Below are 18,445 nucleotides of genomic sequence, written 5' to 3' on the forward strand. Positions count from 1 at the left end.
AAAAAAAAAAAAAAATCAGACTGCACTCACATGTCATCCAAGTGCGGCCAGATATTTTCCATGGACACATTGACTTGCATGGCTGAATGAGACACAAATTTTATATCTGACGTGCACAGCCACATAGAATACCATTGGTCTGGTGTTTTGTTGGATCACACTTGGACTGAAAATATGGTCAGGTGTTCGAGCCCTAAATCAAATCGATATTGGGTGTGACCAGCCTTTGACTCCAAAACAGCATCAAGGTACCATTGGCCTTGTTTACATGGAAGTGCTGATATGGCCCCCACAGAGCCATGGTCTCGACATGAACCGGTCTGTCTTGGATGACATGAAGAGTGATCGGGATTTGCACAAGTGACATTCATAGAAGATCTGTGGTTAGTTCTCCAAGATGTTTGGAACAACCTCCCTGCCATGTTCCTTCAAAAACTGTGTGCAAGTGTACCTAGAAGAATGGATGCTGCTCTGAAGACACAGGGCGGTCACACTGAATATTGATATAGATTTCTCTTTTGTTCATTGACTTTGCATTCTGGTGATAAAAATAAACTATTAACCCTTCTATTCTTGAACGCATTCTTACAACACCTGCCTAACATTTTTGCACAGTACTTTCTTACCCCAGACTGGCACTTTGGTGGGCCATACAGGAGGAAACCCTCTAGTTCAGCAACTACTTCACAGCACTATAGAATTTTTTCCATAGCCAAGTTTTAGGCCATCAGTCATGTATGCCCCTGACAGGACGGATTGACATGTCCAATTGATCTAGAGGATTGCTGAGATTCATTCAGGCTAATAGAATGTGTGACACAAAGCCTCCGACATGACAAGTGTCACCACAAACCACGTCATAGACTGACAGAAGGAATCAGATAAAACCAGCAGTCAGCATGAGACGGCATTCAGGAAGCAGAAGTACAAGAATTCACAGACGTGAGCGGAGACAGCACACCGACACCGCTCTCCTCCGGCAGAGGAGATGAGAGGATTCTCTTCTTACGAATGCTTCATTCACACAAATCTACAAGACCGAGGTTGTGATGACGTCTCGGGATGATTGCCACAGATTATTACCAGAAGTCGGGATCTTACCATTTACAATAAACTCGTTTTTCTCTACTCCACCCTACATAATAATAATATTGATCTTGTCGCGCTCACCACAGGATGATCTTTAAGCATTTCCTCCAGTTATAGACATCATGGCAGAAATCAATGAGAAAAAGAGGAATACGTTTCTTTACATTAGAGTCCGATGCTTCACCGATCATAGAGAGCAGTAACGTCTTACATCCAGATCCCACCTCCAGGATCTACTATGGATTTAGTCCAATAATGGGGTCTTAAGACAGACTATTGATACGTCCTCGGGCGAATACATGGCAGGCACTTTGCTCTAGGGACAGGCACAATCCTCCGGTGGGCCTCTCTGCAAGAGTTGGTCACCACCCTCTTACAGGAGCCATGCTTGGCACTACATACATGAATCACTATGTACAGACAAAGGCGGCATCTTATTCATTTACCAACCTACCCAGTTCATTGTTATACTGGATATATTTGTGATTGAGGACAATGTCACATTTGTATATAGTTGAACAGTGGGGTCCTGGAGTTGGTTACTGGCGGGCCCTTGGCCCCACAGTCCGACACTGGGCACAGGTCTATAGTCAGGACGTCAGTCCGATACTGCTGGCAAGTCTTAAGGTACCGTCACACTAGACGATATCGCTAGCGATCCGTGACGTTGCAGCGTCCTGGCTAGCGATATCGTCCACTGTGACAGGCAGCAGCGATCAGGCCCCTGCTGTGATATCGCTGGTCGGGGCAGAAAGGCCAGAACTTTGTTTCGTCGCTGGATCTCCCGCTGACATCGCTGAATCGGCGTGTGTGACGCCGATTCAGCGATGTCTTCGCTGGTAACCAGGGTAAACATCGGGTTACTAAGCGCAGGGCCGCGCTTAGTAACCCGATGTTTACCCTGGTTACCATCGTTAAAGTAAAAAAAAACAAACACTACATACTTACCTACCGCTGTCTGTCCCCGGCGCTGTGCTTCTCTGCTCTGGCTGTGAGCGCCGGGCAGCCGGAAAGCAGAGTGGTGACGTCACCGCTGTGCTTTCCGGCCGCTGTGCTCACAGCCAGAGCAGAGAAGCAGAGCGCCGAGGACAGACAGCGGTAGGTAAGTATGTAGTGTTTGTTTTTTTTTACTTTAACGATGGTAACCAGGGTAAACATCGGGTTACTAAGTGCGGCCATGCGCTTAGTAACCCGATGTTTACCCTGGTTACCGGCATCGTTGGTCGCTGGAGAGCGGTCTGTGTGACAGCTCTCCAGCGACCAAACAGCGACGCTGCAGCGATCCGGATCGTTGTCGGTATCGCTGCAGCGTCGCTTAGTGTGACGGTACCTTTAGCCATCAATGCATCTTCACAAGGATACTGCTGCAGTACATTACACAGATCCGGCACCTAGCATAATACACTGCAAATATGAACACGGCCCTTGATTTCTGCCATCATGCTTAACAATGGCTCTGTGTCTAATATCAGGGCATGAAGACTCCAGAAAAGAATATATATTGATACCAATTTTAGCAAAGACATCAAGGCTTCCAGTTCCATGACCGCTATGATACATCTTTTTTCTTTAAAGGGAACCTGTCACCTGAATTTGGCGGGACAGGTTTGTGGTCATATGGGCGGGGGTTTCGGGTGTTTGATTCACCCTTTCCTTACCCGCTGGCTGCATGCTGGCCGCAATATTGGGTTGAAGTTCATGCTGTGTCCTCCATAGTACACGCCTGCGCAAGGCTTGTACGGGAGGGAAGAAGCAGGGAAGTGCAGACTGGATGGGAAAATTAATAGATTGCAAAATGAGAAGTGACTGAGCAAAGATAAAGAAAGGGCCAGCTATTAAAGGGCCAACACACAATTAGTGAGATGATCTAGAAAATATTAACCCTCTAGTTACTGCAATAGCTCTTGATGTATTTTCTGAATCAGCAGCAGGTAAAGGGGAAGGATTACTTGTCTTTTTCTATAGGTGACCAATCAGCAGGAATCTGCAGAGCTGTGCATATAGGGGAAAGGAAATCACGGAGCATGAAATCTGCAGAGCTGTGCATATAGGGGAAGGGAAATCACGGAGCATGGAATCTGCAGAGCTGTGCACGTAGGGGAAGGGAAATCACGGAGCATGGAATCTGCAGAGCTGTGCATATAGGGGAAGGGAAATCACGGAGCATGGAATCTGCAGAGCTGTGCATATAGGGGAAGGGAAATCACGGAGCATGGAATCTGCAGAGCTGTGCATATAGGGGAAGGGAAATCACGGAGCATGGAATCTGCAGAGCTGTGCATATAGGGGAAGGGAAATCACGGAGCATGGAATCTGCAGAGCTGTGCATATAGGGGAAGGGAAATCACGGAGCATGGAATCTGCAGAGCTGTGCATATAAGGGAAGGGAAATCACGGAGCATGGAATCTGCAGAGCTGTGCATATAAGGGAAGGGAAATCACGGAGCATGGAATCTGCAGAGCTGTGCATATAAGGGAAGGGAAATCACGGAGCATGGAATCTGCAGAGCTGTGCATATAAGGGAAGGGAAATCACGGAGCATGGAATCTGCAGAGCTGTGCATATAGGGGAAGGGAAATCACGGAGCATGGAATCTGCAGAGCTGTGCATATAGGGGAAGGGAAATCACGGAGCATGGAATCTGCAGAGCTGTGCATATAGGGGAAGGGAAATCACGGAGCATGGAATCTGCAGAGCTGTGCATATAGGGGAAGGGAAATCACGGAGCATGGAATCTGCAGAGCTGTGCATATAAGGGAAGGGAAATCACGGAGCATGGAATCTGCAGAGCTGTGCATATAAGGGAAGGGAAATCATGGAGCATGGAATCTGCAGAGCTGTGCATATAGGGGAAGGGAAATCACGGAGCATGGAATCTGCAGAGCTGTGCATATAGGGGAAGGGAAATCACGGAGCATGGAATCTGCAGAGCTGTGCATATAAGGGAAGGGAAATCACGGAGCATGGAATCTGCAGAGCTGTGCATATAGGGGAAGGGAAATCACGGAGCATGGAATCTGTAGGAATGTCACTGATTTGCTAGTTCTTCCACTTCAGGAACACAACACTAATAATCGTTTTCAGTATCGGTGCTGTTCCGTTTTTCCTTTCGTCTGTGGAGTTTTCTGCAGTTGACAACCTGACAACCCAATCCATGCAATAATAGCAGTATGACGCCCTGCACCAGCTGGTACGATGCTTAGAACATATACTCGGGTCCATGTAGCATCAATGCTGCTGTGCAGAATAATGGGAGAGTTTATTAGGAGGGGTAAGGGATTGATAGAGGTACAGTTGAAACCAGAAGTTTACATATACTGTATATAAAAAGTCACATATGCATGTTTTTCTCAATATCTGACATGAAATCAGAATAAACCTTTCCGGTTTTAGGCCAATTAGGATTACCATAACATAGTAACATAGTTAGTAAGGCCGAAAAAAGACATTTGTCCATCCAGTTCAGCCTATATTCCATCATAATAAATCCCCAGATCTACGTCCTTCTACAGAACCTAATAATTGTATGATACAATATTGTTCTGCTCCAGGAAGACATCCAGGCCTCTCTTGAACCCCTCGACTGAGTTCGCCATCACCACCATAATTATTAATAATTGCCAAATGCCGGAATAATGAGAGACAGAGAAATTCCGACCAACTATTGTGAGAAGCTTGTAGAAGGATAGCCCTAACGTTTGATTCAAGTCATTCAGGTTAAGGGCAATATCACCAAATACTAATGAAATGTATGGAAACGTTTGACTTTGCAGTAAGTAATAAAAATGCCTTAAAACATTCTCTGTCTCTCATTATTCCGGCATTTGGCAAATATTAATAATTATGGTAATCCTAATTGGCCTAAAACGGGAAAGGTTTATTCTGATTTCATGTCAGATATTGAGGAAAACATGCACATGTGTTTATACAGTGTACGGAAACTTCGGGTTTCACCTGTGCACTTTTTAACTTCTTCAGACTTGTCAGTAAGAACGGGCATTGTGCAAACTGTGATGGGACACTGCACATATAACTAGAGAAGTGCCCGCTCCTGCCATGATCACAGACACTAGCTGGCACACACTTCACATTAATCACTGGCTCCATATTGTGCTATTGGACCAGTAATACTCATTGCTGGAACTAAGCCCCCAAATATTGTCATATACCATCCTGGCGCAGTTATGGTGTATGGGGGTCTTAGGCTACTTTCACACTGGCGTTGTTTTCAATACGTCGCAATGCGTCGTTTGTGGGAAAAAACGCATCCTGCAAAGTTGTTTACAGGATGCGTTTTAGCCCCATAGATTAACATTAGCGACGCATTGCGACGCATTGACACGTCGCAACCGTCGTGCGACGGTTGCGCCATGTTGTGGCGGACCGCCGGGAGCAAAAAAGTTAAATGCAATGTTTTTTGCTGCCAACGGACCGATTTTTCCGACCGCGCATGCGCGGCCGGAACTCCGCCCCCACCTCCCCATGGGGCAGTGGATGCGATGAAAATCTGCATCCGCTGCACCCGTTGTGCGGTGCAAACAACGCTAGCGTCGTTGCGTCTGCACGTCGCATCACATTATAGTAATCTGCAGGGATCCGAGCACCATAGTAATCTGCGGGAACCCTGAGCGCCATAGTAATCTGCGGGGATCCTGAGCCCCATAATAATCTGCAGGGACCCGGAGCGCCATAGTAATCTGCAGGGATCACGAGCACCATAGTAATCTGCGGGGATCCCGAGCCCCATAATAATCTGCAGGGACCCGGAGCGCCATAGTAATCTGCAGGGATCACGAGCACCATAGTAATCTGCGGGGATCCTGAGCCCCATAATAATCTGCAGGGATCCCGAGCGCCATAGTAATCTGCAGGGATCCCGAGCACCATAGTAATCTGCGGGGATCCTGAGCCCCATAATAATCTGCAGGGACCCGGAGCGCCATAGTAATCTGCAGGGATCACGAGCACCATAGTAATCTGCAGGGACCCGGAGCGCCATAGTAATCTGCAGGGATCACGAGCACCATAGTAATCTGCGGGGATCCCGAGCCCCATAATAATCTGCAGGGACCCGGAGCGCCATAGTAATCTGCAGGGATCACGAGCACCATAGTAATCTGCGGGGATCCCGAGCCCCATAATAATCTGCAGGGATCCCGAGCGCCATAGTAATCTGCAGGGATCCCGAGCACCATAGTAATCTGCGGGGATCCCGAGCCCCATAATAATCTGCAGGGACCCGGAGCGCCATAGTAATCTGCAGGGATCCCGAGCACCATAGTAATCTGCAGGGATCCCGAGCACCATAGTAATCTGCAGGGATCCCGAGCACCATAGTAATCTGCAGGGATCCCGAGCACCATAGTAATCTGCAGGGATCCCAAGCACCATAGTAATCTGCAGGGATTCCGAGCACCATAGTAATCTGCAGGGATCTCAGTGCTAATGTAATTATCATTCTGTCATAGTGACAGTGATCCTGTAGGTCACAGTGATGGCACAGGGTAGATACACAGAACACAGCGATCTGGAGTGGTATAGGAATCACCAAGCCGTTCTGATTGATACAGTGACTGTGCGGGCATGCTGCATACTACAGTGGGCTCCTGAGGGCCACAGTGATAATTTAGGGCTCCTGTGTGTGATGATCAGCAGAGACTCCTGGGTACCACACTGCTGGTCTCAGGGTCCTGAACATCACAGACATCTGCCATGGAGATCAACAAAGGATCTTGACAGTCTCCTCCCGGCAGGTGATCGCCCAGCGGCGCTGCAGCCTGACAGGTGCTGTGCGGAGGGTGCTGACAGACCCCGGCATGACCGGCGGCTCCCCGCACCCGGCGGCTCCCCGCACCGCCCGCACCCGGCGGCTCCCCGCACCGCCCGCACCCGGCGGCTCCCCGCACCGCCCGCACCCGGCGGCTCCCCGCACCGCCCGCACCCGGCGGCTCCCCGCACCCGGCGGCTCCCCGCACCACCTCTGCCCCTCACCTGTATTTCCTGAACAGCTGATCGGACTCTCTGAAGCCGTTATTGAGCAGCATGTTGATGCCCACCAGGGCCAGCTCCGCATCATCCATCGGGTCCAAGCGCTCGGCCTCTCCCTGCCCTGAGGTCTGCTGCTCGGCCATGCTGCAGAGACGTCCTGTGCCAGTGTGTGCCCGGGCAGTGCTCAGGACACCAGTGACACCGTGCCAGTAACGCGTGTACTGAGGGGGAGGGGCAGGAAGAGGAGGCCCCAGCTGCGGCTCTGTTCTCCGTGATGATGGGAGTAATAATAGTGGTGATGATGATGGTGATGATGATGATGTGAGGCTGGGCTGACGATTGTCTTCGTCCCTGGGTGCTGCCCTCATTAATGGAGGAGCCGCCTCACGTGTGGACAAGCCCTTCTAATGGCATTACCAGGCACCACCCTGCTCATCCCGGGCACAGGTACCACACAATGCCATGTGTATGGCCCAGGGGGCACTAAGCAGCCCCCAGAGTGGAGACATAGAGGAAAGCACCAAACCATACACTCCCCGATCAGAATGGGAGAAAATGAAGAGAAAAAGACCCCTTAGCGATTCTAAAATTGGTCCAAATTTGTTCCTGCAATGTCCGGCGAGTGTCAGGCGATTACAATCCGATATCACACACCGAGCATCCACTGTACATCCCACTACAATGTGATTGTAACACGAGCTTTTACACACAGCAATTCTCTAAGTCATTTACACATCATTTTCAAAGGAAATATTTGTCAAAACAAATATATAGATATATAAACATATCAGGGGCGGACACTGACAGCTTGGGGCCCCTGTGCAAGTAATGTGTCTGCCCCTCCCCCCCTTTATGGCGACAAAGCTATATATGTATATGGATCGCCCCCAGACACAGGGCCACGAGTTCTCGGTACCGGGCCTCTCTGGTTCGGTTCTGAGGCTGTCACGGTGGCTAGACCCGGTCCGCGACCCTGCTAAGGGGCGTCCAATAAAAGGTGATAGGAGTCTGTCAGGGATTCGTGACGCCACCTGTGGTGTTCGGTCAGGGTGACCGACGCTGCTGTGGGGTCCGCTGGGGTGATGGAATGGCAGCTGGATGGTATACCTTCCCACAGGTGAAGTATGTCCCCAGGGCTTCCCAACAGGGTAGATGGAGATGGTGTGAGGTGCAGTCAATAACGAGGACACAAGGTTGCAGTCTCTTTACCTCCTTACTGAGACTTCAGGATCCGCAATCCAGAGCACGTTTAACAGGGCTATCAGAGACCGGCCGGTCCGATGGGCACTTCCAGAGTTCCCTTTGGAGGTGGAAATCGTTGCCCACCACTAGCGCCTGTGTGTTGTAGTGCTACCCTGCTGAGCATTCGGAATAGTCCTCACAACTGCTGTTCTCGTTCGTTCGTTCTTTCTAATTCTCTCTCTCTCTCTCTTGTTCCAGATGTTACTAGTTTCTCGTCCCCCAGGTATGTTATGGCTAGGACGCACCCGTATGACGGGAAGGCTCGGAGCTCTTCCGGGAACCTAGAGACGCCCCTCTCCACGCGTTGCCCCCTATGTCTTCGTAGGAAATTTAAGGTAGACAGCCAACCTATAATTAACTGTCCTGCGGAGTTCGAAGTAAGGCATAGAGTCAGTTACTTCCGCGGTGTTCCGGCCACCGGCTACGCGCCTCAGTAGGATGTTGCCTCGGTCTCACGGCACGACTCCTACTGGCTCTCCTTTGTGCTTGATCTCGTTTCTCACTGTTCCACAATACCCTTCGCTTCTAGTCTCTTTCTTAGGATACTGCCGCAAGGTAGTGCAGGTGCGGTTCCGTAACGTTCTGCTCTGTTCGCTAGGCACCTGCCAGGTTCCCACGCCTGACAGGGACCCCCCTGTGTCTTCTCCCTGCAACACCCCCTGCCACGGGATGTTGCCTGAATCCAACCCAGTCAGCTTCTGCCTAACTTCCTATCCAACCCCTAGTTTTACCAGTGTGAGGAGTGGCCCAATAAATAAAGCCTTTTTCTCCCCCTAGTGGCCGGAGTGTGAAGTGTAATGTGTGCTGGTGATACCTGGTCAGTAGAATTCCTTCAGTGCCATCAGACGTACCAACACTCCCCTTAGCGGCAGAGTGTCATACTGCAACGACCAGATCTCTGGGGCGCTGCACTCCCCCCCGGTTAAATCCAGTACTCCTGGACTGGGAAGAAGAACAACAATACATATCAGCAAAAGACATACAAAATTTTGAAATGCTTGAAACAAGTAAATATAACAAAGCTTCCCTTTATGGGAGGTGAGGACACTTGAACGTTACAAACAAAAGCAAGGTTAAATATTTTTAAATAATATTCTGACTATAAATAACTTCTAGTACCCTGCAGGGTATTCTACTAAGTGCAAATTCTGAACAATAATTTAACTTTTCCTTTAAGGGCGTATAAGCTAAACCCACTAAAGGCCTACTATAAAATACTATAAAATAACTCAACTTTTTTTTTTTTCTTTTTCTTCTTTCTAGCGTCACCAATGCAGGACCGCCTAGCTCCTTGGCTGGGCCTACTGTCATTTCAGTAACCAACTATCGTTCTACAGTTCTCAGGAGGACTCTCTCTCTAACCCCCACGGGTTCACTTTCGATCTTTCCTGTCCTCAATCTCTAGCAACATTATCAAACTTTTCTGAATCACAACATTATTAACATTTTAACTTTTCTTAAGGCAACATGCGAACATTCCCTTTAAGAGGGAACCAAGTCTCTCTCAGGTAGTGCAGATTCTCTCCGTCTGCAAGTCCAACGAAAGCAAGACCCTCTGCGTCACGTCCAAAAACAGTATCTTCGCAAAGTCTTCTTTCGATGTAAAACCAGTAGGGAGCACCCTTAAGAAGGTGCAAACTATGTATAAAACAGTTTTGGAATCATTCACTGTTCATGATCCGGCAGTCTTTGAAAACAATGACAACTTGTGCAAAGTAGAAAAAGAAATGTAAAACAATAGGGATCCCGGGTCAGCAAAGGGATCCCTTTAAGAAATAACCCTGGACAGGTTTAAAGTAGCAAAAGAGTAAGAGAACAAATAATCAACTATTTACAAATGCGGGCCTTCGAGGTTTATTTCTTTGATGTGGGGGGTTGTAGCTCCGCTGGCAGTAGTGGGTGGGGCCACCCATCCGGGCACCTGTGGGCACTCGGTGTGGTCACAGGAGATCCTTGGCTCCAGACAGGGGTCTGGGTGGCGATCGTTCTGAAACTCGCAACAGCCGGAGTACTAACCACTCCTGAGACGGGGTTTTCCGCCACCACGAAGCATCATACTGTGTGTGGGGATTGTACGGGTACCATATTGTGTTGTAAGCTGCTGATTAAGGTACAAAGACTGAATGACAGGAGCAGAATCATTTGCTGCTTTAAATAAAGTTTATAAAAGCAGTAAATTAAGTTTTTTATTAGCTCCTACAGGGAAGAACACTTTACATGTATTAACAACATCAGCGAGTCACCAGACTTAATTCTGCTAAAGATTAAGTGATAAAAATTGATATAAAACAATAATATGAGCAGAATTAAGTTTGGTTGGTTGGATCATCCACAACAGTCAACGGCTTGGATGTGATCTTTTGAGAAAATTAATTTCCCACCCCTGGCCTAGAGTCATTAATACCATGATTTTTTTATGCTGTTATAATTCTTTTATTTATAATTTTTTTCCTTTATTAAAGGGTTCTCATGTTTTTAGGAGTGCTCCGCTCCCCGACCTCTCATCTTCCTGCTTACTGGGGGGCAGTGTGCGCCTCAATGATTGACAGATCTGACCAGACGTTATCACATGCTGAAGCTGATCAGGCAGTTTAACCCCTGCAGCATAGAAGGAGGGCGAGGGGCACCGAAGCTGGCTGGATCCAAGTGATCTGACAAGCTTCAGAGCAGCACTTACAGACTCTAGTAAAAAGCTTGTAAGCACTCTTGCCTAGAAGAACTGCCACAGCTGCAGAGGTGGCTGGTAACCTAGACTACAAGTACAAAATTCTTGTGTTCTTAAAGGGTTATTCCCATCTTTACATATAAGTATTGTCAGATAATGCTTAGAAATACATGCAATTTTGCAATGTACTGTTTATTAAATTTTTCAGTTTTTCTTGAGGTATTAACATTTCTTTTGTTTAGAGCTTGTTGCCTTGGAGGCCGGCCACCACTGCTAGACAGCAAAACATTCACAGTGCATACAAGCATTTTTCTTTTGAGCTTGCAAGCGCTGTTTTGGAGCTGGACAGGAACTCAGAAGGTGCCATTACCTCCTAATTCCTTCTAGGGCAGTGCTTACAAGCTAGACATCAGAGTTGGTCAGTCTCCTAGGCAATTAGTGTGAAGAAACCGGATTATAATTTAATTACCCAGATGCCTATTTTTAGCAAACCAAGAAGAATATGCTGTTATTTATACTTTTGCTTGTGTAAGCCTGTAATAGAGATTTGTAAGCTGATATTTCATATAACATAGTGTGCACTTATCTTTGATGACTAGCAATGTTTGCTGATATGCTAATTATGCATTGTATTATTTATCCAGTTTGTTGACTTCGAAAGGAGAGAGGAAAAAAATATGCAAATAGATTAAATAGTCAAGTAATGCTACTTGATCGCATCACCATTGTTCCCCTTATCTTGATGCTTGACTGTAGGAAAGAGACTGAGAAACAGAGAGACCCAGGGAGAGAGACAGACAGAGATTCTGCCAAGACATACATCCAAAAGACCAGAGACAGGACAGCAGCCAATATAATGGCACCATCATGAGGGACACAAATCTATCATTCTACAGGAAAAAACCTAGGGGTTTTCGGCTCTGGTTGGAAGAATACAGATCTGATCCTTTAACCATTGCTGAACCATGGATACATTTGGAAAAAGCCAGGATTGGGACCCGTTGGTCGCCTGGCTGCATGGAGATGTTCGGATAATCCAGGTTGTGACTCTAGCGTCAATTGGCCTTGTACCTTGTGTGGACTCAATGGACTGTCATCTTTCTACGCTTGTCGTTACCTCCTCTGTGTGTGTACTACATGTGGGGTAGCCAACCCTGGGAGCTCTGACGTAACTTCTGCCATTAACTTGGCGGGTCAGCAGAAGGGTGAGACTCTGTTAAATGCACCATCTGGAGTACTGTGCTGGGACTGTTCTATGTGTTATCTGCCTGTTTTGTGGTTCAATTAAGTATTGCCACACTGTTTTACCCTCACCCTGTGTTGTCTGAGTAGCGTTATGCCCACATTAAAAGGAGAGCAGGCACTCGGCGGGACGATCGATGGTCCATGCGGTTCCAGATAGCAGACCCTGGGGTGCTCGCCGACCCCCCCGTGTCTTCACAATGAGCTATAAACATAGGTGTTAATATCTGAAGGACAGCTGGTAATTTTAAAAAGCAGTACATTGCAAAAGTGCTAGTTTTTACAAACACTATCCAACGCTATCCATCAATGAAGATGGGAATAATACTTTAAGAAAAGAGCGGATTAATAAGAGGTACATTTGATCATTTTAAAAAGCACTTTACTATTTTGCCCATTCTAGATGATCAGAAGCGAAAACCCGTTTAATACAACCAACTGGACTAAAGCCTGAAGAACCCATACAGCATAATGAGACTCCACTTTTGCCCTTATTTTTACATTATGGGACAGATCATTGTATTTGACCAGTTTTTTTTGTCAAGTTTTTGGGAGTTTTGAGCCTTTTTTGTTTTACTAAATGTATTATTCCAATTGCCCCTTTTCTAAAGTCTATTTCATATGTGGTAAGTTGCTAACCTGTTTTTCTGTTAGTTTGCTACTATGGATGAGGCATAGGGTTTCCAGATGTTTTCAAATTTGTTGCTAAGGTATTTTGAGCAATTTTTGCGAAATTTTTTGAAACATGCAAATTTTGTTCTAAATAAAAAAAAATATATATAAATACAGAAAAAAAGTTCATTTTCACAAAATTCATGAACTGCATCGCCATTTTGATTAATTTAGTGCAAAAAAAGGCGAATATCACAAGATACAAAAAAAATAAATGTGACTTACAAGAAAACCCGCAAATGCTGAATGTGTAAATAATTTTATGGTTTCTCTGGAAATGGTTTATATAGTTGTGCTTCAGGCAAGGGATGATCTTGTCTAAGAAGAGTCATGGTGTTTATAGTGCCTGACTGCTGCAGCTTCATTAACTATTAAATAACTATCTCTACACCTGCACATTATAACAATGAGCATTAGACAATTTCTGGGCGTTCACCACTCCGCACTGAAGTGACGATTATGTACAATAATTATAGAAGTTATAATCTGCAACATGAAAAAAATAGTTACCGTATTTTCTTTCATTCTTGAAGTCCTTGAAGCTTTATATATTTTCTCGATTACAATGCCCATTATACAGCTGCCTGGGAAGTACATCCATCGAATGTGGCCTCTAATCAGAGCTGGATCCTTTCTGCCCATAAAGGGAACCTGTCACCTCCAGAAATGTAATTTACCTGCAGTGGTAACATAGTAACATAGTAAGGCCGAAAAAAGACATTTGTCCATCCAGTTCAGCCTATATTCCATCAGAATTAATCCCCAGATCTACGTCCTTCTACAGAACCTAATAATTGTAAGATACAATATTGTTCTGCTCCAGGAAGACATCCAGGCCTCTCTTGAACCCCTCGACTGAGTTCGCCATCACCACCTCCTCGGGCAAGCAATTCCAGATTCTCACTGCCCTAACAGTAAAGAATCCTCTTCTATGTTGGTGGAAAAACCTTCTCTCCTCCAGACGCAGAGAATGCCCCCTTGTGCCTGTCACCTTCCTTGGTATAAACAGATCCTCAGCGAGATATTTGTATTGTCCCCTTATATACTTATACATGGTTATTAGATCGCCCCTCAGTCGTCTTTTTTCTAGACTAAATAATCCTAATTTTACTAATCTCGCTGGGTATTGTAGTTCCCCCATCCCCTTTATTAATTTTGTTGCCCCCCTTTGTACTCGCTCTAGTTCCATTATATCCTTCCTGAGCACTGGTGCCCAAAACTGTAAAAGGTACTCCATGTACGGTCTAACCAGGGATTTTGCAGATAATTTGCAGAAAAATAGGGATTTAACCATGTTTGCCGTTTTCTAGGAAAAGCAGCTAAAGGTAAAATATGAAGTTATATTCTCCATGCAGCCGCTCGCTCCCAGTTGTTGGGATGGCGCAGGGAGCAGTAAGGCTATGCTCACACATTGTGTTTTTTTCTGCTCGTTTAATGCCAAGTTTAAGCTGCTTACAAAAAGCTGGTGTTGCTTAGTTTTTGGTGTGTTTTTTGCTTAGGTTTTTGTCAGGGTACATTTGTCTCTTGTGCATGCTGATAAAGTTTAGTGCATGAAAAAAACATGACATACATGCTGCTATTTGGGTGTAATTGACTCATTTAATGAAAGGGAGTCTAATTAATAGCAGTGCGGAGTTAGTGAGGTTAATCATTCTGTGAAGAAACAGGTGTCAATTATTGCCCTTATTTAAAGATGGATGGAGGCAGAGGCGTAGCCAGGGTTTTGGTCCAAGGGGGCAAAGCTTCTGAGTGGGTCCCTAACCAGGTAACCTCCATTACAACTCGGTAATGCGCCCTAATAGTGGAGGAGAACCTCAGCAGATGACCGCGCTGTTACTGAAAATAATCTCTATATAAAGACCAATATGGATATTACCGCCATAAGGTCAGTGATAGATACCAGCCCTACAGAACATATCAGAGATCACAGCACAGTTACAGATAATGTCTTACCGCTGATGATCTTTCGGATGGAATCGTCTTTTCCATCTGGCCCAGACCGACATGACAGCTTCTTCCAGCCAGGACTTGTCTGCAGAAAAAACAACAAAGACACGTTTCACTTCTCATATTCCAGCCCCATCACCATCTATTCCCAACCAGCACAAACCCCTCATCCTGCTGATACCCCAATACTGAGCCTCTGTTGCCGTATGTGTCCCTATTACTGCACCTGATATCCCAATACTGAGCCGCTGCTGCTGTATGTGTCCTTATTACTGCACCTGATATCCCAATACTGAGGCGCTGCTGCCGTATGTGTCCCCATTAATGCACCTGATACCCCAATACTGAGCCGCTGCTGCCGTATGTGACCCTATTACTGCACCTGATACCCCAATACTGAGCCGCTGCTGCCGTATGTGTCCCTATTACTGCACCTGATACCCCAATACTGAGCCGCTGCTGCCGTATGTGTCCCTATTACTGCACCTGATACCCCAATACTGAGCCGCTGCTGCCGTATGTGTCCCTATTACTGCACCTGATACCCCAATACTGAGCCGCTGCTGCCGTATGTGACCTTATTACTGTACCTAATACCCCAATACTGAGCTGCTGCTGCCGTATGTGTCCCTATTACTGCACCTGATACCCCAATACTGAGCCGCTGCTGCCGTATGTGTCCCTTTTACTGCTCCTGATACCCCAATACTGAGCCGCTGCTGCCGTATGTGTCCCTATTACTGCCCCTGATACTCCAATACTGAGCCGCTGCTGCCGTATGTGTCCCTTTTACTGCTCCTGATACCCCAATACTGAGCCGCTGCTGCCGTATGTGTCCCTATTACTGCACCTGATACTCCAATACTGAGCCGCTGCTGCTGTATGTGTCCCTATTACTGCCCCTGATACCCCAATACTGAGCCGCTGCTGCCGTATGTGTCTCTAATACTGCACCTGATACCCCAATACTGAGCCGCTGCTGCCATATGTGTCCCTATTACTGCACCTGATACTCCAATACTGAGCCGCTGCTGCCGTATGTGTCCCTTTTACTGCTCCTGATACCCCAATACTGAGCCGCTGCTGCCGTATGTGTCCCTATTACTGCCCCTGATACTCCAATACTGAGCCGCTGCTGCCGTATGTGTCCCTTTTACTGCTCCTAATACCCCAATACTGAGCCACTGCTGCCGTATGTGTCCCTATTACTGCACCTGATACTCCAATACTGAGCCGCTGCTGCTGTATGTGTCCCTATTACTGCCCCTGATACCCCAATACTGAGCCGCTGCTGCCGTATGTGTCTCTAATACTGCACCTGATATCCCAATACTGAGCCCCTGCTGCCATATGTGTCCCTATTACTGCACCTGATACTCCAATACTGAGCCGCTGCTGCTGTATGTGTCCCTATTACTGCCCCTGATACCCCAATACTGAGCCGCTGCTGCCGTATGTGTCTCTAATACTGCACCTGATACCCCAATACTGAGCCTCTGCTGCCGTATGTGTCCCTATTACTGCCCCTGATACCCCAATACTGTGCCGCTGCTGCCGTATGTGTCCCTATTACTGCACCTGATACCCCAATACTGAGCCCCTGCTGCCGTATGTGTCCCTATTACTGCACCTGATATCCCAATACTGAGCCGCTGCTGCCATATGTGTCCCTATTACTGCACCTGATACCCCAATACTGAGTCGCAGCTGCCGTATGTGTCCCTATTACTGCACCTGGTGCCCAAAACTGTAAAAGGTACTCCATGTACGGTCTAACCAGGGATTTTGCAGATAATTTGCAGAAAAATAGGGATTTGACCATGTTTGCCGTTTTCTAGGAAAAGCAGCTAAAGGTAAAATATGAAGTTATATTCTCCATGCAGCCGCTCGCTCCCAGTTGTTGGGATGGCGCAGGGAGCAGTAAGGCTATGCTCACACATTGTGTTTTTTTCTGCTCGTTTAATGCCAAGTTTAAGCTGCTTACAAAAAGCTGGTGTTGCTTAGTTTTTGGTGTGTTTTTTGCTTAGGTTTTTGTCAGGGTACATTTGTGTCTTGTGCATGCTGATAAAGTTTAGTGCATGAAAAAAACATGACATACATGCTGCTATTTGGGTGTAATTGACTCATTTAATGAAAGGGAGTCTAATTAATAGCAGTGCGGAGTTAGTGAGGTTAATCATTCTGTGAAGAAACAGGTGTCAATTATTGCCCTTATTTAAAGATGGATGGAGGCAGAGGCGTAGCCAGGGTTTTGGTCCAAGGGGGCAAAGCTTCTGAGTGGGTCCCTAACCAGGTAACCTCCATTACAACTCGGTAATGCGCTCTAATAGTGGAGGAGAACCTCAGCAGATGACCGCGCTGTTACTGAAAATAATCTCTATATAAAGACCAATATGGATATTACCGCCATAAGGTCAGTGATAGATACCAGCCCTACAGAACATATCAGAGATCACAGCACAGTTACAGATAATGTCTTACCGCTGATGATCTTTCGGATGGAATCGTCTTTTCCATCTGGCCCAGACCGACATGACAACTTCTTCCAGCCAGGACTTGTCTGCAGAAAAAACAACAAAGACACGTTTCACTTCTCATATTCCAGCCCCATCACCATCTATTCCCAACCAGCACAAACCCCTCATCCTGCTGATACCCCAATACTGAGCCTCTGTTGCCGTATGTGTCCCTATTACTGCACCTGATATCCCAATACTGAGCCGCTGCTGCTGTATGTGTCCTTATTACTGCACCTGATATCCCAATACTGAGGCGCTGCTGCCGTATGTGTCCCCATTAATGCACCTGATACCCCAATACTGAGCCGCTGCTGCCGTATGTGACCCTATTACTGCACCTGATACCCCAATACTGAGCCGCTGCTGCCGTATGTGTCCCTATTACTGCACCTGATACCCCAATACTGAGCCGCTGCTGCCGTATGTGTCCCTATTACTGCACCTGATACCCCAATACTGAGCCGCTGCTGCCGTATGTGTCCCTATTACTGCACCTGATACCCCAATACTGAGCCGCTGCTGCCGTATGTGACCTTATTACTGTACCTAATACCCCAATACTGAGCTGCTGCTGCCGTATGTGTCCCTATTACTGCCCCTGATACCCCAATACTGAGCCGCTGCTGCCGTATGTGTCCCTTTTACTGCTCCTGATACCCCAATACTGAGCCGCTGCTGCCGTATGTGTCCCTATTACTGCCCCTGATACTCCAATACTGAGCCGCTGCTGCCGTATGTGTCCCTTTTACTGCTCCTGATACCCCAATACTGAGCCGCTGCTGCCGTATGTGTCCCTATTACTGCCCCTGATACTCCAATACTGAGCCGCTGCTGCCGTATGTGTCCCTTTTACTGCTCCTGATACCCCAATACTGAGCCGCTGCTGCTGTATGTGTCCCTATTACTGCCCCTGATACCCCAATACTGAGCCGCTGCTGCCGTATGTGTCTCTAATACTGCACCTGATACCCCAATACTGAGCCGCTGCTGCCATATGTGTCCCTATTACTGCACCTGATACTCCAATACTGAGCCGCTGCTGCCGTATGTGTCCCTTTTACTGCTCCTGATACCCCAATA

General features: G+C 47.0%; 1 protein-coding gene across 1 annotated transcript in view; it reads right to left on the bottom strand.

The window, feature by feature from the left end:
• Positions 1 to 7,730, bottom strand: part of TTC39C (tetratricopeptide repeat domain 39C) — a 130,444-nt gene extending 122,714 nt beyond the window's left edge. Inside the window, exon 1 of the mRNA XM_069731212.1 lies at positions 7,082 to 7,730. Coding sequence (XP_069587313.1) covers positions 7,082 to 7,446 — 365 coding nt within the window. The 5' untranslated portion in view covers positions 7,447 to 7,730. The remainder of the gene's footprint in view (positions 1 to 7,081) is intronic.
• Positions 7,731 to 18,445: the final 10,715 nt, after the last annotated feature.

This window comes from Ranitomeya imitator, chromosome 6 (genome assembly GCF_032444005.1).
Source record: "Ranitomeya imitator isolate aRanImi1 chromosome 6, aRanImi1.pri, whole genome shotgun sequence".
Lineage (NCBI taxonomy): Eukaryota > Metazoa > Chordata > Amphibia > Anura > Dendrobatidae > Ranitomeya > Ranitomeya imitator.